This window comes from Rhinopithecus bieti, unplaced genomic scaffold (assembly GCF_001698545.2).
Source record: "Rhinopithecus bieti isolate Rb0 unplaced genomic scaffold, ASM169854v2 scaffold_15643, whole genome shotgun sequence".
Taxonomy (NCBI): Eukaryota; Metazoa; Chordata; class Mammalia; order Primates; family Cercopithecidae; genus Rhinopithecus; species Rhinopithecus bieti.
This window is the reverse complement of record NW_016808215.1, coordinates 438,243-462,010: the sequence shown is the minus strand read 5'-3', so window position 1 is coordinate 462,010 and position 23,768 is coordinate 438,243. Positions and strand designations below refer to the sequence as shown.

The 23,768-nt window shown below is 35.4% G+C and overlaps 1 protein-coding gene across 1 annotated transcript in view; it reads right to left on the bottom strand.

Moving 5' to 3' along the window:
- Window positions 1-13,159: 13,159 nt before the first annotated feature.
- Window positions 13,160-23,768, bottom strand: part of ZNF404 (zinc finger protein 404) — a 23,122-nt gene continuing 12,513 nt past the window's right edge. Inside the window, 6 exon segments of the mRNA XM_017885825.1 lie at window positions 13,160-14,148; window positions 14,150-14,426; window positions 14,429-14,782; window positions 20,527-20,538; window positions 21,703-21,734; window positions 21,736-21,815. Coding sequence (XP_017741314.1) covers window positions 13,263-14,148; window positions 14,150-14,426; window positions 14,429-14,782; window positions 20,527-20,538; window positions 21,703-21,734; window positions 21,736-21,815 — 1,641 coding nt within the window. The 3' untranslated portion in view covers window positions 13,160-13,262.

Below are 23,768 nucleotides of genomic sequence, written 5' to 3'. Positions count from 1 at the left end.
GTTGACCCACTATATGCATGCATGTGCCCCTGACTTCAGAAACAGCCTGGTGAGCCCACTACCAGTGAAGCCACATCATTACCACGACAAAGTCTCATCCTAGGCCACTGACACACTCATAAATGTCACTAGCATGGATTACAGCTGAAAAAAGTACACAGGGACCACACTGCTAAGTTTACCAAGAATGAAAGGCAACACATTCTACCAAATGCCATTCCAAGACCCACCCAAGCAGGTAAGTCTTTTCCTATAAAACCTATTCCAAAATATTGGAAGATGTGAGTTTCACTAGATGACTAGAAATCAACATAGGGAAACATCAAACATGAAAATGCAAGAAAACATAACACCTCCAAAGAAACACAATAATTCTTCAATAATAGACCCAATCATGAGGAAATATATGAAATGCCAGTACAAAAGTTCAAAATAACGATTATAAGAAAATTCAACAAGGTACAAGAGAACACAGATAGATAATTCAACAAAATCAGGGCAACAATTTATGATCTGAATGAGAAATTCAACAGAGAGAAACATCATAAAAAAGAACCAAACAGAAAATTTAGAGCTGAGGAATTCAATGAATAAAATAAAAAATACAGTCAAGTGCTTCAAAAACAGACTAGGCCAAGCAGAAGAAAGAATTTCTGAACTTGAAGACAGGCTGTTTGAAATGGCCGGGCGCGGTGGCTCAAGCCTGTAATCCCAGCACTTTGGGAGGCCGAGATGGGCAGATCACGAGGTCAGGAGATCGAGACCATACTGGCTAACACGGTGAAACCTCGTCTCTACTAAAATACAAAAAACTAGCCGGGCGAGGTGGCGGGCGCCTGTAGTCCCAGCTACTCCGGAGGCTGAGGCAGGAGAATGGCATAAACCCGGGAGGCGGAGCTTGCAGTGAGCTGAGATCCAGCCACTGCACTCCAGCCCGGGCGACAGAGCAAGACTCCGTCTCAAAAAAAAAAAAAAAAAAAAAAAATAACATAGGCGGACAAAAAAAGAAAAAAGAATGAAAAAACCTTACAGGATTTGTGGTACACTATTCAGTGTACAAATATTCACATTATGGGCATTCCAGAAGGAGAAGAGAAGGAGGAAGGTGAGGGAAACATATTTAATGAAATAATAGCTAATTTATTCATAGATGGCAGAAATAAAAATAAATAATAGCTGAAAACCTATAAACACCATCATGGAAACATGCAAAACTATAAAACTCACTGGTAGAGCCAATGCACAAGAAAAGAAAGGAATCAAACCTTATCACTACAGATTACCACCCAAACAAAAATAAACAAGAAGAAGTAAGGAACAAAGAATATATAAAACAACCAGAAAATATTCAATAAAATGACAGGAGTATGCCCTCACCTATTCATAATAACTTTGCATGTAAACAGATTAAATTTCATATTTAAAATATATAGACTGGCTAAATGGATTAAAAAAAAAAAAAACCCAAGACCTACCTATAGGCTGCCTATAAGAAATTCACTTCACCTATAAAGACACACATAGGCTAAAAGTGAAGAGATGAAAAAAAGGTATTCCATGCAAATAGAAACCAAAAGTGAGCAGGAATAGCTATATGCATATTAGACAAAACAAATTTTAGGTCAAAAACTGTCAGAAGAGACAAAGAAGAACATTATATGATAATAAAGGGATCAATTAAGGAAGAAAATATAACAATTGTAAGTATATATGCACCCAACACTGGAACATTCAGATTTATAAAGCTAATATTATTAGATCTAAAGAGAGAGATAAAGCCAAATACAGTAATAGTTCAGGACTTTCACACTTTACTCTCAGCATTGGACAGATTATCTAGACAGAAAATTAACAAAGAAATATTGGATTTCAACTGCACCATAGATGAAATACAACTAACATATTTATGGAATATTTTGCTCAGTGGGTGCAGAATACACATTTTTTCATCAGCATAATAAATACCTGCATCAAAAATAGAAAATTTCCAATAAACAACCTAATTATGCATCTCAAGGATCTAGAAAAGAAGAATAAGCCCAATTAGTAGAAAGACAGAAATAATAAAAATCAGAGCAAAAATAAAATTGAGAGTAAAAAATACAATAGAGCAATGAAACAAAAAATTGTTTTTTTGAAACAATAAAATCAACAATTAGCTAGACTAAATAAGAAGAGAAGACCCAAATAAATAAAATTAGAAATGAAAAATGAGACATTACAATGGATACCACAGAAATAAAAAAGGATCATTAGACAATACTATGAAAAAATATATGCCAATACAATTTTAAAATTAGAGGAAATGGATAAATTACTGGACATATACAACCTCCTAAGATTGAACCATGAAGAAACAGAAAACCTGAAAAGACTAATGACAGGTAACGAGATTAAATCAGTAATAAACTCCCAAAAAGAAAAGTCCAGGAATGGATGGCTTTAATTACTGAATTCTACCAAATCTTTAAAGAATTAATACCAATTTTTCTGAAAATATTTCCAAAAAATTGAAGCAGAGGGAACTGTTCCTAAATCATTTTATAAGACCAGCATAAATCTGATACCAAAGTCAGATAAGAATGCAACAAAAGAAAACTATAGGCCAATATCCTTGATGAACAGAGATGCAAAAGCCTCAGCAAAATACTAGCAAATGGAATACAACAATACATCAAAAAGACAATACACTATGATCAAGTGGGTTTATTCTGGAAATGCAAAAATGGTTCAACATATGGAAATCAATAAATGTGATACATCACACCAACAGAATGAAAGATAAAAGCCATATGATCACTCCAATAGAAGCAGAAAAAGCATTTGATAAAATTCAACATTCCTTCGTGATAAAAACTCTCAATAAATTAGGTATAGAAGGAAAGTTCCTCAACACAATAAAGACCATATATGACAAACCCAAAGCTGTCATCGTACTGAATGCAGAAAAGCTGAACGATTTTCCTCTAAGATCTGGAACAAAACAAGGATGCCCATTCTCAGCACTCTTATTCAACATAATACTGGAAGTCCTAGTTGGAGCTATTAGGCAAGAGAAAAATAATGGGTATCCAAACTGGAAAGAAGGAAGTCAAATTGTTCTTGTTTGCAGACAAGATAATTTTCTATATAGAAAAACCTGAAGACTCTACCAAAAAACTCTTAGAACAGATAAACAAATTCACTTAAGTTGCAGGATACAAAGTCAACATGCAAAATCAGTAGCATTTCTACACATGAACAACAAACCAGCTGAAAAAGAAATCAAAAAGGCAATCTCATTTTCTAAAGCTGCAAAAACATCATCAACAACAACAAAAACCTAGGAAGAAGCTTAACCAAGGAGGTAAAAGATCTCTATAAGGAAAACTACAAAATGCTGATGAAAGAAATTGAAGAGGATACAAGTAAATGTAAAAACACCTTATGCTCATGGATTGGAAGAATTAATATTGTTAAAATAACCATACTACCAAAAGGAATCTATGGATTCAGTGAAATCCCTATCAAAATACCCATGACATTCTTCACAACAGAAAAAATCTCACAATTTGTATGGAACCGCAAAAGACCTCAAATAGTCAAAGCAATCTTGAGCAAAAAGAACAATGCTAGAGACATCATACAATGAAACTTCAAAATACACAACAAAGTTGCAGTATCCCAAACAGCATGGTACTGGCATAAAAATGCACACAGACCAATGGAAAGAATAGAGAACGCAGAAATTAATCCATATATACACAGTCAACTGATTTTTATCAGAGGTTGAAGAACACTCATTGGAGAAAGGACATTCTCTTCAATAAATATTGCTGGGAAAACAGAATGTCCATATGCAAAAGAATGAATCTAGACACCTATCTTTCATGCTATACAAAAATAAACTCAAAATGGATCAAATATCAAATGTAAGACCCCAAACCACAAAACTAGTAGAGGAAAACATACAGGAAATGTTTCAGGACACTGGTCTGGGAAAAATTTTAATGAATTTTAAAAAATAAGATCACAGGTGACAAAAGGAAAAATAAACAAATGAAATTATATCAAACTAAAAAGCTTCTCACAGCAGAGGAAACAATCATCAGAGTGAAAAGACAACCTACAGAATTGGAGAAAATGTTTGCAAACTATTTATCTAACAGGGGATTAATATCCAGAATATACATTTCAACAGCAAAAAAATTTTTGGTTAAAAAATGGGCAAATTATTTGAACAGGCATTTCTCAAAAGAAGACACAGAAATGAATGACAAATATATGAAAAATTCCCAGCCTTATCATCAGGTAAATGCAAATCAAAACCAAAATGAAGTGTCATCTCATCCCACTTAGGATAGTTATTATCAAAATGACAAAAAAATTAAGTGCTGGCAAAAATGTGGAGAAAAGGGAACTCTTATATAGTGGTGATGGGAATGTAACCGTGTATGGCCACTATGGAGAACAGTATGAAGGCTCCTCAAAAAAACCTATGAAGAGAAGTAACCATACGGTCCAGCAATCCCACCCAGACATTTATCAAAGGACAGGATATCCATATATCCAAGAGACATCTACATCCCCATATTTATTGCAACACTATTTATAATAGCTAAGACATGAAATCAACCTGGGTGCCCAACAACAAATGAATGGATAAAGAAAATGTACGGCCGGGCGCGGTGTCTCAAGCCTGTAATCCCAGCACTTTGGGAGGCCGAGACGGGCGGATCACGAGGTCAGGAGATCAAGACCATCCTGGCCAACACGGTGAAACCCCGTCTCTACTAAAAAAATACAAAATCTAGCCGGGCGAGGTGGCGGGCGCCTGTAGTCCCAGCTACTCCGGAGGCTGAGGCAGGAGAATGGCATAAACCCGGGAGGCGGAGCTTGCAGTGAGCTGAGATCCGGCCACTGCACTCCAGCCTGGGCGACAGAGCGAGACTCCGTCTCAAAAAAAAAAAAAAAAAAAAAAAAAAAAAAAAAAAAAAAAAAAAAGAAAATGTGGTATATATATACGCAATGGAGTACTAAGCCATAAAAAGAATGAAATTCTGTCATTCACAGTAACATGGATGGAAGTGTGTTATGTTAAGTGAAATAAGCCAGGAACAGAAAGTTAACTGCCACATGTTCTCATTCATATGTGGAAACCAAAAAAGTTGATCTCATAGAAGTAAAAAGTAGAACAGAGGATATTATAGGTTGGGAAGGGGAGAATATGAACAGATTTGTGAAGGATAAAAAAATCACAGCTAGATAGGAAAAATAAATTCTAGTATTCTATACTACTGTGGGATGCCTATAGCTAACAGTAATATATAGTTTCAAATAGTTAGAAGAAGGATAGTGAATATTCCCAACACAAAAAAATGAAATATGTGAAATGATGGCTATGCTAATTACTCTGATCTAATCACTATGCATTATATATGTGTGTGTGTATATATATATATAAACATCACTATGTACCACATAAATATGTACACTTGTCAATTTTTAAGTTTCTATAAGTAAAATAATAGGTTTTTAACCCCATAAAGTGTTTCATAACAATTTAATTGTAATCAAGCAAATGAATATATACTTAGGTGCTAATTAGGAAAAAGTTGCTAGAAATAATTTAAGTATTACATATCTTCACAAGTATTTCTCTACTTTCAGAGGTGGAGAGGGAAGAGAGATGTATCACTAAGTCAGAGCAAGGGGATTGGGAATTCATATGTGTATCAATTATCTGTATACTGCATAAATAATAATTCTTGAATGTATGTAGCAATCTTTAGATATAAAGATGCTGTTTTAATAAATGACAAAATTTTTAAAAAGTTAAAATATATTAAATCTCATACACACACACTTACAGACCATACATGGTACCATTTGCAGCTGAGAGAAATGTAATTAATTGTAAAAATGCAGTATTAAATTATAACTGCATAAAATTAACTGTAGAGCATACTGTACTATTATAATAATATCATGGCCACCTTCAGTTGTTACTGCAGTGAATGAAAGTGTTGCAAGTATTCACTTAAAACACTATGTGATACTAGTCATTTCTGTGGGACCAGTTTGTCTCTCCAGTAAATTATGTATTGCAGTAAAAAGTGATCTCTTTTTTTCATATATTTTTCATCATGTGCAGTGCAATACAGTAAACCATGAATAACAGCATGGGGCCCATACAAAGCACTGCTAGTGACATTCGAAGTGCTCCCAAGAAGCCGAGAAACGTTATTACATTACAAGAAAAAGTTGAATTCCTTGTCATGTACCATAGACTGAGGTCTGTGGCTGCAGTTGCCTGCCATTTCAGACAGATGATTCATCTTATAAACAGATTACATAAACATGTTATTGATAAATACAGTACAGTACTATAAATGTATTTTCTCTTTTTTATGATTTTCTTTAAAATATTTTTCTTTCTCAGCCAGCACTTTGGGAGGCCGAGGCAGGCAGATCCCTGAGGTCAGGAGTTCAAGACCAGCCTGGCTAACATGGTGAAACCGTCTCTACTAAAAATACAAAAAATTAGCTGGGCGTGGTGGTGTCTGCCTGTAGTCCCAGGTACTAGGGAGGCTGAGGCACAAAAATCACTGGAACTCCAGAGGCAGAGGTTTCAGTGAGCTGAGATCACACAACATTGCACTCCAGCCTGGGTGACAGAGTGAGACTCTGTCTCGAAAATTTTTTTTTCTTTCTCTAGCTTACTTCATTTTATGAATACGGTGTGTAATACATATAGCATACAAAATTGTGTTGCCTGTTTACGTTATTGGTAATGCTCAATAGTAGGTTTTTTTTTTTTTTTTTTTTTTTTTTGAGACGGAGTCTCGCTGTGCCGCCCAGGCTGGAGTGCACTGGCCGGATCTCAGCTCACTGCAAGCTCCGCCTCCAGGGTTCCCGCCATTCTCCCGCCTCAGCCTCCGAGTAGCTGGGACTACAGGCGCCCGCCACCGCGCCAGGCTAGTTTTTTTTGTATTTTAGTAGAGACGGGGTTTCACCATGTTAGCCAGGAGGGTCTCGATCTCCTGACCTCGTGATCCGCCCGCCTCGGCCTCCCAAAGTGCTGGGATTACAGGCTTGAGCCACCGCGCCCGGCCAATAGTAGGTTATTAGTATAAGTACTAATTGGTGGAGTCAAAAGTTGTATGTCGGTTTGTGACTGTGCAGGGGGTTGGAACTCCTAACCTCTGGACTTTCAAGGGTCAACTGTAGTTGTTATACTGTATTTTTAAAATTTTGCATTTTTTATTGTTGTATTTTTTTTTTATGGTCCTTGGTTGAATCTGCAGATGCATAATCCACAAATACAGAGGGCAGACTGTGTTTGCTTTACTAGTATTTAATTTTGGTTAATGTGCATGTGTGATTTATGAATGATGGCAATAGCTATGCAGTGGCAGCAAGTTGGACGTTTATGCCCTATAATGTGTTTTTGAAGGCAGAATACCGCTAGGTGAAATTGACAAGACCTAAATATATAGAGAAATATACCATGTTCATGGATTGAAATACTCCACATTGTTAAGATGTTTATTCTTCACAAATTGATATGAAGATTCAATGCAATCCTAACAAAAAATCCTAGCAAACATTTTGTAAATCTTTCCAAGCTAATTCTAAAATGTACATAGAAATAAAAAGGTCCAGAATTGCCAAGAGCAGTCTTGAAGAGGAAAAACATTGGAATATTTAGCTTACCTTGTTTCAAAGCTTAATACAGAGCTATTTCACAGAGTGTAGTAGTTGTATAAGGAAAGTTAAATATATCAGTGTAACAGAAGAGAGCCTCCAGAAATAATTCCAAATATATTCAACCAATTGATTTATAAGAGTCACCTATGCAAATCAATGAGGGAAATAATTTTTTATCTTAAAAAATCTATTTGGAGAGATTTTATAATAAAAAATTCCTGCAAACTATTCAAAATTCATCAATAGAAGAACAGATGAATAAACTATGGTATATTCATACCTTGAATATTACTAAACAATAAAAAGCTATAAACTAATCTAAGCAATAACATAGCAGAATCTCAAATTTTTATACTGAACTAAAGAATTCAGGCATAGTAGTATTCATAATGTATGACTCCATTTACATGAAGATCAAGATAAGGTAAAACACATTAATTGTAATAGAAATCAGAACAATGGTAGCCTTAGGAGAATGAAAGATAAGAAGCAAGAGAAAACTTTTAGGACTGATGGAAATGTTCTATAAATGTCTCCCTGTTGCAGATACTCTGAATTTTTTGATGAGTTGGCGATGAGTCCTTACATGGAAATACTCATGGAAAGTATTAGCTCTGGTTTGTTTTTGTTTGTCTTATTTTTTGTTTTTGACAAGAGTCTCACTCTGTTGCCCAGGTTGGAGGGCAGTGGCACCATCTCGGCTCACTGCAACCTCTGCCTCCCAAGTTCAAGCAATTCTTGTGCTTCAGCCTCCTGAGGAGCTGGGATTACAGGCATGCATCACTGCACCAGGCTAATTTTTGTATTTCTAGTAACCTCGGGGTTTTGCCATGTTGGCCAGGCCAAGAACTCCTGGCCTCAAGTGATCTGCCTGCTTCGGCCTCCCAAATGCTGAGATTACAGACATGAGCCATTGCACCCTGCCTTGATGTATTTATCTGAATACTTTGAAAAGAACAAGAGTTACGGTGATACTAAAGAAATCATAATTAGTAATTAAATGTAAATACTTAGTAGTTTATAATTAAATTATTATTCTAGGTTGAAAAATAAGTATGGACAAGTTTTAAAATTTAAAATGAAGGCATATTACGCAGAATTGAGTGGAGACCAGTACTATGCTCAGAATTGTAAAAAATGAGCCTGGAAGGTAATATACTATTAATTTCATGATTAATGTCAATTGCAATTTGCTGTGAGACAGCAAAACAAAAAAGTTGTTTATTACATAACAAATTGTTAAAGAGGAAAATATTGTGAAACATTTTCAGCAAATATATAGTAAATGTGATGAGACTTTTCTTTTGATAAGCAAAATGGAATCGATGAAGTTAGTTATCTGAAATTAGAATTAAATGTCCAACCAAAATATTTAAACAATTTTAAACAGAATCTGAGTTTGTAGCCTTTTGAGCTATAAAATGGCTCTGATTCTTGCACAAAAAATAAATTTTGGATATAGAGATAAGATAAATTATTAGTTTAGTTGCAAAAATCTTGTTAGCAAATTCTGAGAAAGACTAACACGATCTTATAAAAAGTAAAAAAATATTTAAGTCACCTAAAAACTGCTCATAGAATACAAGATATTTCTAACAATATCATGGATCAATTAATTCAAAGTTAGCAAAAGCTTCAAGTCCTCCTCTTTAGCCATATATGAATTGTGCAATATAAGATAATGTAGCCCAATTGATACTGTGGGTACATTTTATCTCAAAAGAGTCCCAAATAAAAAAAGCTGTAAATTCGCAGCCTACAAAACCAGAGTCACGATATAGATATTTTTGTCTTTTATATCTGTCAAAGAAAACTTTCTGTTAGGTATGAAAAAATATTTCTATCACAATCGATGATACACCAGCTGTATTAGGTTAAAAATCTGAATTCCTTGAAATTTTAATGCAAGAGACCGATGTCTCCCTAACTGCTTTGCTCTACTGTATAAAGAGTATACCTATGAAGTATATACATGTAAATATTATGAATCACGACTACTTCATGGAACTGTTAAAAGAAAGAGGCCAGGCGCGGTGGCTGACGCCTTTAATCCCAGCATTTTGGAAGGCTGAGGTGGGCGATCATGAGGTCAGGAGATCGAGGCCATCCTGGCTAACACGGTGAAACCCTGTCTCTACTAAAAATACAAAATATTAGCCAGGTATGGTGGTGGGCACCTGTAGTCCCAGCTACTTGGGAGGCTGGGGCAGGAGAACGGAATGAACCCGGGAAGTGGAGCTTGCAGTGAGCTGAGATCGTGCCATTGCACTCTAGCCTGGGTGATAGAGCAAGACTCCATCTCAAAAAACATAACAAAACAAAACAAAACAAAACAGAAATAGAGAACAATTTATCTTATGTTCTTTCCCAATGCTCACCTGTTTAATGGTATAAGAGATTTACAAAGATTTCTTGTACTTTGAACTTCAGTTCAAGATTTTCGTTAAGGAAAGTTTCCCAAATATTCAATAATCAAGGGAAAAAAGACAGTGATTTTTTTCTCACCAGTATCACACTGCATATGAATAAACAAAATCTGAAACTCCAAGGAAAGGAAAAGCTTTTTTCTGTGACCTAGTCAAAATAATAGGAACATTCACTGAAATGAAAACTTTTCACAGTATAAGTTCATAATAATGATTTTATATATTTTTCTAGTATGAATCAATATATAGAGGATTTTAACAGGACTTAAAAGCCTTGTGAAAAGATGCATGCAATGAAGAAACAGGTAATCTTAGTAAAGAAATAGGCACTATAAAAGTACTAAAGGAAAATTCTAGAACTAAAAAATGTAATATCTGAAATTAAACAATTTGATAGATAGGCTTGGCAGCAGAACTGAAATGATAGAAAAAAAGAATAAGTGAACTTGAAAATAGAGTAACAGAAGTTGTCCAAGCTAAAGAACAGAAAAAAATTACTGAAGATAAATAACAAAGACAGTGACCTGTGGGACAGTACCAAAAGATTTAATGTATGAGTACAGTAAATGCAGAAAAAATATTTGAAGATATAATGGCCAAGAATTTCTGGAATTTGGTGAAAGGCACATGTGTACAAGTTTCAGAGGCTCAGAGTATCCCAAGCAGAATTAACACAAAGAAAACCATACCTAGGCACATCACACTCAAACAGCTGAAAACCAAAGGTAACAAGAAAATCTGAAAATAAAAAAAAAATAAAAATAAAAAAGACAAAAAAAAAGAAAAAAGAAAATCTGGAAAGCACCCAGAGAAAAAGGACACATTACATACAGAGAAAAAACAATTCAAATGACTTCTTCTTGTAATCTATGGAGACCTGAAGACCAGAAGTCAGTGATTTATATATATATGAAACAATATATATCTCTTTACCTTTATAAGTATATATATGTGTGTGTATTCTTTGTGTGTATATACACACACATATATTCATATATCTCCAAAAAACTGCCAACCCAGAATTCTATAGCCAGAAAAAATCCTTAAAAAATAAAGGCATTTCAGTAAAAGAAACTATGAAAATTCATCACCAGCAGATGTTCACTCCAAGAAATGCTAAGTTAAGTTCCTCAAAGTGTAGGGAAATGATATCAGAGGAAAATTCAGATCTCTGGAAAGAAATAAAGAGCATGGGAAATAGTAAATATATGGGTAAATATAAATGATGAGGATTTTCATCTTAATTTCTTTAAGCAACTGGGTGTAGCACTGTGTGCCTATAGTCTCAGCTACTCCAGAGGTTGAGGCAGGAGGATTGCCTTAGCCCAGGAGTTCAAGGCTATAGTGTGCTATATCACATCTGTGAATAGCCACTGAATTCTAGCCTGGGCAACATAGCAATACCCCATCTCCGAAAATAGAATACAGAAGACTGTTTAAATTTCCAGCATGACTCTCCATGGATTACTTATTTAATTGCAAAGAAAAAATTCGCCCATACAATGGAAGGAGCTAGTGGTCAATACATGAATCAAGGGATAAAACCTAGTTTCACTTGTAGGCCACCTGACATTTTACAATATTAAGTACATGATACAATCTATGAAGTAGTCTTTTAAAAATGTTTAATATGAAACCCAATGAAGCCTCTAATTATAACCTCCAGGTCACAGTAAATATAGAGGACAAAGAAACAAGTTAATCACACCTTCAGAAACAGTAAGACAAACACAGGATGTGCAACACTATTTAGGTCAAATCTAAAGTCTTCAAAAAGTCTATGTCACAAAATGATGAAGGGTAGGCTCTTGACTAAAAGAGACTTAATAAGCCATAATCATATAAAATATATGAGATTAGTTTGGTTCTTGACTTGTAAAAAAGCCAGTGCTAAAAGACATTATTTTAAAAATTGGAGAAATTTGCAAATGGAGTGAATATTTTAAGACATTATAGGGTTATTTAATTTTTTTGTGATAATAGTTAAGTAGATATCTAGAAGATTATCTTTGATCCTAGCAGTTGTATGTTGCTTTTTAGAGGTGAATGATACCTAAAACATTCACTCAAAAAACAGGAAAAATTATGTATGTAATATATATATTCATGTGTAATAAGTATGATATATATGTCTATGTATATACATAGATATGAGACATGTATGGGTATATATGTATTTGTGTGTATATGTGTGTTAGTATATACATATAAAAAAGAGAGACATCAGATGTACTGAAACTAGGTGAAGGGCAAACAAGCCTTCATTGCACCACTGTAAACAGTTACCTTTTCTCTAAGTATGTAAATCTTAACATTTTCATAAACTTGGGGAAAACTTTTCCAAGTTAATATCCATCTTTTGGCTACCTAACTGTTCATTTCTAATTTATTTTAATTGTAGAGGATGCCAAATGTATGTTATCTGTATTATAGAATTTGTGAAAAAATTTCTTTAAACCACTCTCTAATTTTCAACAGCTATACTTTCATTATTCAATAAATACACAGTATTTATTCCAGCATTAATCTTTAGGGCTATGAATTTTGAATTTAAAAATTTCTCATTTAATATATTCTACAGGATTTTGTCCAGAATAAATTATATGAAGTGATGATAGAACATTTTCAAAATATCACACTCATAGGGTCTTCCTTCTATAAAATTTATTTTAGTAATTCTAACAATTATCATAAAATAATATATTTAGTAAGCAAATACTATGTGCCAGATGCCTTTCCAAGTGTTTATATTCTATATTAACTAGTTTAATCTTCTCCATAGGCTGGGCGTGGTGGCTCACACCTGTAATCCCAGCACTTTAGGAGGCCAAGGCAGGCGGATCATGAGGTCAGGAGATCGAGACCATCCTGGATACATAGTGAAACCCCGTCTCTACTAAAAAAATACAAAAAATTAGCCAGGCATAGTGGCGGGTGCCTGTAGTCCCAGCTGTTCAGGAGGCTGAGGCAGGAGGATGGCGTGAACCTGGGGGGCGGAGCTTGCACTGAGCCGAGATAGTGCCACTGCACTCCAGCCTGGGCAACAGAGTGAGAATCCGTCTCAAAAAAAAAAACAACATCTTCACTATAGCATCATAATAGTGACAATGGTAAAAGATGTGCCATGGCTAAAGGCTTTCCCTCTTATTACATTAAGAATCTCTCACCACGGTGAAATCTTTGATGTTGACTAAGTTGATAGCAAAGACTAAAGGCCTTACCAGATTCTTTGCATTTGTGTGGTTTCACACCAGTATGAATTCTCTGATGTTGAGTAAGTCGATCACTACGATTAAATGCCTTACCACATTCTTTACATTCATAGGGTTTTTCACCAGTATGAATTCTCTTATGTTGAGAAAGACCTGAGATAGAACGAAAGGCCTTCTTACATTCTTTACATATATAGGGTTTCAAACCAGTATGAATTGTCTGATGATAAATTAGTTGAGAATTAAGTCTAAAGGTTTTTCCACATTCCTTGCATTCATAGGGTTTCTCCCCAGCATGAATTGACTGATGTATCTTAAGGTCTCCAACACGACTGAAGGCCTTCCCACATTGCTTACATTCATATGGCTTCAAATCAGTATGAATTATCTGATGTTGAATAAGATATGAATGAAGCTTAAAAGTCTTCCCACATTCTTTACATTCATATGGCTTCTCACCAGTATGCATTCTCTGATGCTGTGTAAGTTGACAGCCTCTACAAAAGGCCTTTCCGCAATCCTTACAACCATAGAGTTTCTCACCACCGTGAATTCTCTTATGTTTAAGAAGGCTTGAGCCCCTACTAAAAGCCTTTCCACATTCCATGCATTCATGAGGTTTCTCACCAGTATGACTTCTTTGATGTTCAACAAGTAGATAGCTGCAAACAAAGGCCTTTTCACATTGTTCACATTTATATGGTTTCTCACCAGAATGAATTTTCTTATGTTGGTAAAGACTTGAATGATGACCAAAAGCCTTTCCACATTCTTTACATTTATAGGGTTTCACACCACGATGAATTTTCTGATGCAGACACATGTCGATATAATCTAAACGTTTCCCCACATTCCTTACATTCAAAGGGTTTCAAGCCAATATGAATTTTCTGATGTTTTGTAAGGTGAGAATGATGTCTAAAAGCCTTCCCACATTGCTTACATTCATAGGGTTTCATACCAGTATGAATTATCTGATGCTGAATAAGCTGTGAATAAAACCTAAAGGCCTTCTCACATCCATTGCATTCATAGGGTTTCAAATCAGTGTGGATTTTTTGATGTCTAATAAAATGCTAGGAAATTACAAATGCTTTTCACATTCATTACATTCATAGGGTCTCACACCAGTATGTTCTCTCAGGTGTTCAGTAACGTGTGAATATTTTCTAAAGCCCTTCTTATATTCCTTACACTCATATGATTTCTCTCTTGTGTTATTTCTCTGATGTAGGGGAAGGGATTTATGTTTTTTGAATATCACTTGACTAAAACATCCCACTTTAGGTCCCTGTTGTCTCCCAAATTCAATTGTGTACCGTGGGTCATTTCTGAAAATAAACCTCATAAGGTTGAAGGTTTTCTTTCTTTTCAATGTCTCCTGATGGTATGCATTTACTTCATAATTTCTTTTTTCTCAAGACAACTTGTCACTTTCAGTTGTGAAATCAAGGTCTGGAAGAAAATGAAAAAACAAACAAATGCTATTTTCCAATAATAGGGGTAGGGAGAGGACATCGATACTAAAAATAGTGATAAACTAAAAGTGTATCTGTTAGTAGTAAAAGAGTTTAGAAAATTCTAAAATACTGCCATGCAATTTTTAAAAGGCAAGAAGGGCTCAGAAAATTATGAAAGTACACAGGAGGATGCAAGATTTATGAGTAGGCAAAGAGAAAGTCACTAGTTCTCATATTTAGTTGCAAATCAGAATTACCACAGGAGCGTTTTATGTATACTACCTTTTAGATACCCACTCAGACTGAGTGGGTCAGAATACACAGGAGTATATCCTGAATATCTCCATTCATAACACTATCACATTGCTCTCTACATAATATTGTCAGTGGTTTTTCTTTATCTTAGAATGAAAACCAAACACATAACCATGAATAAAAGGCCCTGTCTCATCCACACAAATTCATTTCAAGCCCTTGATGTCTGCTCCCTATATTGTACCACATTGCATCTTTTCAGCTGTGAGAACACACCACAAATCTTTCCCATCTCCTGGGGTGTTACACAGATGTTCCGCCTTTCAGAAATCCTCTTAAGTGGCTTCTTTAAATAATCGACGAACTTTAAGCAAATTCATATATTTAAGTCTATATTCCAATTTCCAATTATTTGCCTTTATACTGCTTCTCTCAATTGTGTATTTACTAAATCTCATTTGTTTTACTACTTATTTTGTTACCCTAAAACATAAGCATAGATGCAAATCTTCTTTCAACTCCCATTGAAAAATAAGTCCCTACCATATGGTAAGTATTACATAATTCATTGTAGAATAAAATGTTGAGTTAAAATGTAAATTGGATGAAAATAAAGGTCATTGAAAAGACAGCTGAGTAAAATAACAATTTCATTTCTGAAAATTATATAAAAATTATTAAGTATCTCTCCCTGACTCTAATCTCTCACTCCTTATTAATCTTTTACCTCACATTTGCTTTACAGGTGAGAAAAATGCACTTCCAAAATAGCTCAGTCAAAAATATAAGTGGTTGCCGGGCGCGGTGGCTCAAGCCTGTAATCCCAGCACTTCGGGAGGCCGAGACGGGTGGATCACGAGGTCAGGAGATCGAGACCATCCTGGCTAACATGGTGAAACTCTGTCTCTACTAAAAAAAATACAAAAAACTAGCTGGGCGAGGTGGTGGACGCCTATAGTCCCAGCTACTCCGGAGGCTGAGGCGGGAGAATGGCGTGAACCTGGGAGGTGGAGCTTTCAGTGAGCTGAGATCTGGCCACTGCACTCCAGCCTGGGCGACAGAGCGAGCCTCCGTCTCAAAAACAAAAACAAAAAATAAGTGGAAAAGGCTGATATGTGGCCATTCTGCAATAACCTGTCCCCTTAAAAATACACATGCCTCTATCACTGGTGTTCATTCCTGCCTTTGCATAGCCATGCTTTTCTGTTTCTATCTCAATCAAGGTAATCACATGTTGCATTAACTTTTTCAGTAATGTTTTAAATAATGTTTTTTTTTATATCTACAAATAAAGCCTGTAAGGTTGAAGGGTTTACTTCTTTTCATTCTACACATGTTCAATCTGTTGTGTTTCTTCAATGCCTTTCCCAAATTCTCCCTTCTATTCATTTAAAGCCAAGGTGAATCATTCTTAACTTGTATAGAAATGCATCTCAGCAATTTTTCAGGAATTGCACAAATTAATATATTGAAAGGCTTATCAAAGTCAAAGCAAATAAACTTGGGGATATTAGGAAAAATAAAGTAAAAAATGGGGCAAGAGTCTAGGAAACTGAGTGCCTAGTACTTTGCAAGAAAGAATATGTTGGATGTAGGCTGAAGATTGATAATCTGTGTGAGGGAGCAGCCTTTGAAATCTAATATGCTAAATGGGTCAAGTATTGAAGACATGTGGAATTCTTCTATGAAAAAAGTATAAATTTAAAAAGCCAAAACAATACAGATGTTATCCTCTGATGCAATAAAGGATAAGTAGCAATATCAAAAAGCCAAAACACTTCTTCCTATTTATAAACAAAAAGCACTCAACAACTACTGTTAGGTCAAAGAGAAAATATAAACTAAAACTGTAGAATTTCTTGAAGACAGTGATAATGGACATACTACATATCAGAATCTATGGCTTTCAATTATAATGCACTGAGGCAAACTCAAAGATTAACATGCTTACATCTAATTAAAAATAAAAGAATTAAAATGAATAAATGAAGCATCTCATTTAAAAATTAGAGAAAACAGCCAGGCTCAATGGCTCATGCCTGTAATCCCAGCACTTTGGGAGGCCAAAGCAGGCAGACTGCTTGAGGCCAGGAGTTCAAGACCAACCTGGCCAACAATGGGAAACCTAAAATTACAAAAATTAGCCAGGTGTGGTGGCACACACCTGTAGTCCCAGCTCCATGGGAAGCTGAGGCACAAGAATCATTTGAAACCAGGAGGCAGAGGTTGCAGTGAGCTGAGATTGTGCCACTGTACTCTAGCCTGGGCGACAGAGGGAGATTCTGTCTCAAAAATAAATAAATAAATAAATAAATACAAGAATTAGGGAGACATTAGGAAAAGAATGATAAACTGATGGACTGCAGAAAAGGAAAATACAATAAAAGCAAAATTTAAATAAAACAGTAGAATTAACATATACAAACCATTATTTCCTTTATACCTTAGGAACAAAAGATGGGGGGAAAATCCAAACCTAATGACAAGGGGGAAATGACCATCAATAAAGAAATAAAGAATGTTAAAAAAAATCATACAACTGTGCTAATATATTTCAAATGTACATGAAATGATGACTCTTCCTGAAAATAAAATTAATCAGAAGTGACACCAGCTAGGCTTACTGACTGGTTTCTAGCAAACAGAGTATGAAAAGGGAAAAATAATAACTTTACAATGAAGAACAATGACAGACACCACCTTAAACAAATTTATAAGGTTAATACCCTAGCAATAAATCATGCAGATATCATGTATTTCTGATACGATATGATGGATATGATGAGAAAGGTACTTCTCTGATATTCTTCCCCAAAGCCGATAATCCCAGTCTAATCATAAAAAATTCAACAAACCCAAATTGTTGGGCACTTTACAAAATACCTGACTAGTTCTCTTCAAAAGGTATCAAGGCCAGAAAGGACAAGGAAAGACAAAAACTATCACAGATAGGAGAAAACGAAAACACATGATGGCTAAATGCAATGTGATATCCTGGATTGAATCATGGAATAGAAAAAAAGACAGTGGAAAAACTGGTACAACTGAATAAAATCTATAGTTTTGCTGATAGTTTGTCTATAGTTTTGTTAACAATGTTAACTTGTTAGTTTGCATAAATGTACCATGGTTATGTAAGATGTTATCATTACAGGAACCTGTTGTACCACATTTGTAACTCATCTATAACTCTAAAATTATTTCAAAATAAAAGGTAAAACAATAACAACAACAAATAGACTCCAGAAGAGATGGAAAATCTAAACAGACCAATGTCCATGAAAAAAAAAAAAAGAAAAAAATTTTAAAATATTTTCCCCACAAAAAGCTGGTCACAGTTAGTTAGCTCCCTGTTGGCCAGGCTTGTCTCTATATACTATTTCCCATTAATGTGAGCTAGGGTGCGCTGGAGAAATAGCTAATTCTTAGTTCAGGGAGGGAAGATACAAGGCCAGTCTGGAACCTCTTGTTCTAAAATGCAAACAAGCTTTTAAAAATCATAGTCAGTAACTTGTGCTTTTAGTTATGAAACATTAAGAGGGATCAGATTTCCCCTTTTACTTTAAATAACTAAACATAAACAAACAAAATATAGGAAACAGGAGCTTTCAGATACAGGGCAGTAGGGAGTGCAGAATAGGGAAACAAACGAGGTGAACCTAACAGTGCTACAACTGACTGCCTAGAGAATTTCCAAAAGAAAGCACAGGGAAGGGGAGCCAGAGCAGAGTCCAGCAGTATGCCCAAGCAGAGGAGGCGGAACACAGAGTGCGGGGACAGTAAGGTATACAGAAATTGCAAGACAGACTACCAGAGAGGAGGGAGCTGCACAGAAAGAGTGAGTTCTGGAGATGTGTAGAGGGATCCCCTGGAGACTCTGGCTGAGTACTGATATGAATATACATGTGAGCAAATTAATGAGGCAAAGGAAAGTACCACCATATAGGGGTAGGCAGAACAATACCTGAAAGTCACTAAGGGTAGGTAGGGGATAGTTCCTGTTTCCACCAGCCAGAGTAGAAAGAGACTGTAACAACGAGGCATCCAACACAGTCCCCAAAATGGTATTGCTTGTTAGGATTGATCCAGGACAGCTTTTGGTCTAGACAAAAGCTTAAAAGCAAACCACGAAAGGATAAAATAGGGTCCAAATTACATAACTGCATCCCTGAACAAAACACCAAAATATGCCAAAGAACATTAAAAATCTGGCATTCCAACAAAGTAAACTTCACAATGTCTAGTATCTAATAAAAATTATCAGGCAGGCAAAAAAAGGGAAAATATTACCAGTAGAAAAGTCACCCCAAAAAAGATACCAAGGAATGACACAGATAATAAACAAGGATATTAAATGAGCTATTATAAATATTTTTTTTTTTTTTTTTTTTTTTGAGATGGAGTTTCACTCTTGTTGCCCAGGTTGGAGTGCAATGGCGCGATCTCGGCTCACTGCAACCTCCGCCTCCTGGTTTCAAGCGATTCTCCTGCCTCAGCCTCCCAGTAGCTGGGATTACAGGCATGCGCCACCACCCCTGGCTAATTTTGTATTTTTTAGTAGAGACGGGGTTTCTCCATGTTAGTCAGACTGGTCTCGAACTCCTGACCTCAGGTGATCCGCCTGCCTTGGCCGCCCAAAGTGCTGGGATTACAGGCGTGAGCCACTGCACCTGGCCTATTATAAATATTCTTCATATGTTTAATAAGATGGTTATTTTTCTGCATATCTCTTACTTTTCTGTAATTGATTCTTTGTTACACTCAACATGCAAAAGAGCTCACAGAAAAAAAATTCCCCAAATTATTGCATGTTCAAACTATTGCATTCAGACTTTCATGACAAACCATCTAGGGCTAAATTATCCAGTTTTGGGGGAAGATGTTGATGACTGATCCAGTTTCTTTAGTAATACATACAAGGCTTTTCAAGTTTTCTATTTTTTTCTAAAGTCAAGATTTTATAGATTAAAATTTCCTAATAATTTATTTCATTTATCAAAATTTCTGACATAGTCTTTCCAAAACATCATCATATTTTCAAGGCTTCGTGATTTGTAAAGACAGCTCCCTTTTTTCCTTACATAGATTTTTTTCTTGATTCTTGTTGAGAGAGTTGCACCAATTTTGTGAGTTGTTCTTTTGTATGTTTGTGCTTTATTTAACTAATTTCTGTTTTTTTTTTATTATTTCCTTTCTTCCACTTTCTTTAAGTCTACCACGCTCTTCTTTTCTGATTTTCATATGGATGATTAACTTATTAATTTTAAGCACTTTTCCTGGAAACAAAAGATTCATCAGGATAAGAAGCTTAAAATAAAAACAAATAAGCAATAACAGCCACTAAAGGAGTGGTAAGCTGGCCCTAAGTCTCTACAACTACCTTTCCCCTGAAAAAACTCACTGATTCTAAGTACAGCAAGAGTTAAAAGAACAGTGATTACAAAGAGGTAGGTGAGCATTACCAAACTGAAAACCAGCAGTGACCCAGTTTAATTCCTAGTTGTATTATAGTCATCAGCCTGCATTCTATCAGACTAATAGAGGAAAACATAAATACCCTCTGGTGGAAGATACCATCATCTGAAACCTCTTCCGTTATTTTATATGTAACGTCCAGTATACAATCACAACCACTAGTAACTTGAAGAGGCATTAACAAATGACAAATAACAAGAGTAAAAAGAAAGAAACAGAGAAGCAGACCCCCAGATGATACAAAAAAGAGGCATAAAATAATTTAAAAATGAACAATGATTAAAATGTTCCAAGAAAACAGATGAAAATTTAGTCATAAAAGGAAAGCAAATAAAAGAATGAAGATTTCAACAATGATTTGGAAGTTATAAAAGAGAATTAAATTGAATTTCTGGAACTGAAAAAGACAGTATCTAAAATGAAAAACCCCTCTTTAAGAGCAGACTTATCACAGCAGAAAACAGAATAAGTGAGCTGGAATACAGGTCAACAGAAAACATTAAAACTCCATCATATGAAAAGTAGAGGGGAAAGACAGGAGAAAAGCAGATAAGGACATGATAAAGTTGTGGGATACGCTCAAAAGATCTAACATAGGCGTAATTAAAGTCCCAGATTGGAGGAGAGAATGGTTCGTATCTTCCAAAAACTGAACAAAGACTGCCCCTTCTGCATGGAATGTATCAGATCACTGGAAGCCAACAGGCCCACTGCTAGAACTACAAAAATAACAGTAAAAAAGAGAATGATCTTAATTCATTCTACTAGTATAAAAATTATGGAGGCTCTTTTGTAGTAAAGAGAAAACCATGTTTTTTATGTAGGAAGATCAGCAAGTAAATATTTACGGACATTCTGAACACACATATAATTTAAAATTTGTTTTTGCTGATAGTGTCTTTGTGGAAAAATGCCAGAATTCAAACCTCTAGTCATTTAGGAAAAGAAGTAATTGTAGGACAGGGCAGAGGCAGGCATAAAGGCAAGCGAAGAATAGTGAAGATTCAGGTGCTGAATGGGGGTGCCCATTTCCACCTAGCAAACTTCAAACCAATCATTTGAGAATATGGAACAGAAACGTAGCTGGTTTCTTGGCATAGACCATAAAATATACAACAGAGAAGGCTGATATTCTAGAGAGCATATTGTACATCATTTTGTGCAGATATTCTTACCCAATGAGACCGTTAGTATAATTCTCCAACATCACATCTCTACAAATCTCTCTGATCTAAGTTTAAATATTTCCACTCTTCCTGAGAAAAGTCTATGGCAACATCGCTGAATGTCAATGGCACCTGAAATGACAAACCCGTGTATTATTTAGAAAAGTAAAGGAAACCTTTCAAGATGGAACATTAAATTGCAAAAAAGGGGCAATATGTAAAAAGAAGTAGTCTAGAGTTACAAGATGATGACATGGTTACATAAGAGTAAATAAATTAGCATGTCTTAAGTAGAGCACCCACATAATCTTAAAGAATCCTGTTGGAGCACACAAAATTTCCTTAGTAATATTAGAGAGAAATCCAAATACATGAAAACAAATGAAGTAACCAAACTTTCCAAATTAAATAGTATATATAAGCACAATACCTTCTATGTATCTAAACCATATAATATTAATAAATGCAAGTTCTTACAGCTTTTCTCTTCAAGGAATATGAAAAAAATGAATTGACAACTACCCCCTCCCACAATTGTATCATAAAATCTTTTCCAGCCAAGATGGAATAACAGGGATTGAATTTACCTTCCTGCATGAAATAACTGAAAACCTGAACAAAATATATTAAACCAAGGTTTTCAAGACAGAAAACACTGGGCGATGATACCTGAAAGACAAGTAACAAATGAGGTGAAACCTGCAGTCACACTAGTTTACTGTAAGGAGACAATTTCTAGGCTATGGCACAGGGAGCGGGAACCTAAGCAAAGCCCACTGGATTCCGCTGAGAACGAGAAAAGTACAAACCAATTTCCATCATGGACACAGATGCAACGATTCCAAACAAAGTTTTAGCACATCAAATCTAACAATATATAAGAAAGGGAACTCTATTATGACCAAGGCTCAATCCAAGGCTTGTCTCACATTTAAAAATCAATCAAGGTAATTCACCATATTCACAAACTACAAAAGAAAAACCATAAGAACATATCAATAGATGCAGAAAAGGCATCTGAAAAAAGCCAACATCCACTCCTGATATCCTCGGTGAAATAAGAAAAGAAGGCAACATCCTTAATCCAATGAATGAGATCTATAAAAAACATATAGCAAACATCACATTTGACAGTGAAAGGCTGAATGCTTTCCTCCCCAAATCAGGAATATAGCAAGGATGTCTACTCTCACCACTTCTATTCAACATTGTACTAGAGGTTCTAGCCAGTGCAAGTCAGGCAAGAAGAAGAAATAAAAAGCATCCGGATTGAAAAAGAAGTAAGAATATCTTTAGTCACAGATAACATGATGGTCTATATAGAAAATCTAATAGAATCTAATAAATATTAATTAAAACTATCAAGTGAGTTAGCAAGCTGAGAAGATACAAGCTCAATATGTTAAACATAAATGGCATTTTAATTAGCAACAATTGGTGGAAATTAAAATTAAAAATACTGAATATCAAATGAAAAAATATAAAATACTTAGGAATCAACCTAATAAAAGATGTACAATACTAATACTGTCATAACTACAAATAATTACTGAGAAAAACTTAAAAGATCTAAATAAATAGAAAGCTATAATATGTTCATCAGTCAGATGACTCTTACCTTTGCAAACAGATCCACAGATTCAACATAATCTCAATCAAAATCCCAGCAGAGGCTGAGTGTGATGCTCCTGTAATCCCAGCACTTTGGGAGGCTGAGGCAGGAGGATCACCTGAGGTTGGGAGTTTGAGACCAGCCTGACCAACATGGAGAAACCCTGTCTCTACTAAAAAATACAAAATTAGTGCCTGTAATCCCAGCACTTTGGGAGGCCAAGGCGGGCAGATCACCTGAGGTCCAGAGTTCAAGACCAGCCTGACCAACATGGAGAAACCCTGTCTCTACTAAAAAAACAAAATTATCTGGGCGTGGTGACACATGCCTGTAATCCCAGCTACTCCGGAGGCTGAGGCAGGAGACTGGCTTGAACCCGGGAGGCATAGGTTGCTGTGAGCTGAGATCGCGCCATTGCACTCCAGCCTGGGCAACAAAGTGAAACTCCGTCTCAAAAAAAAAAAAAAAAAAAA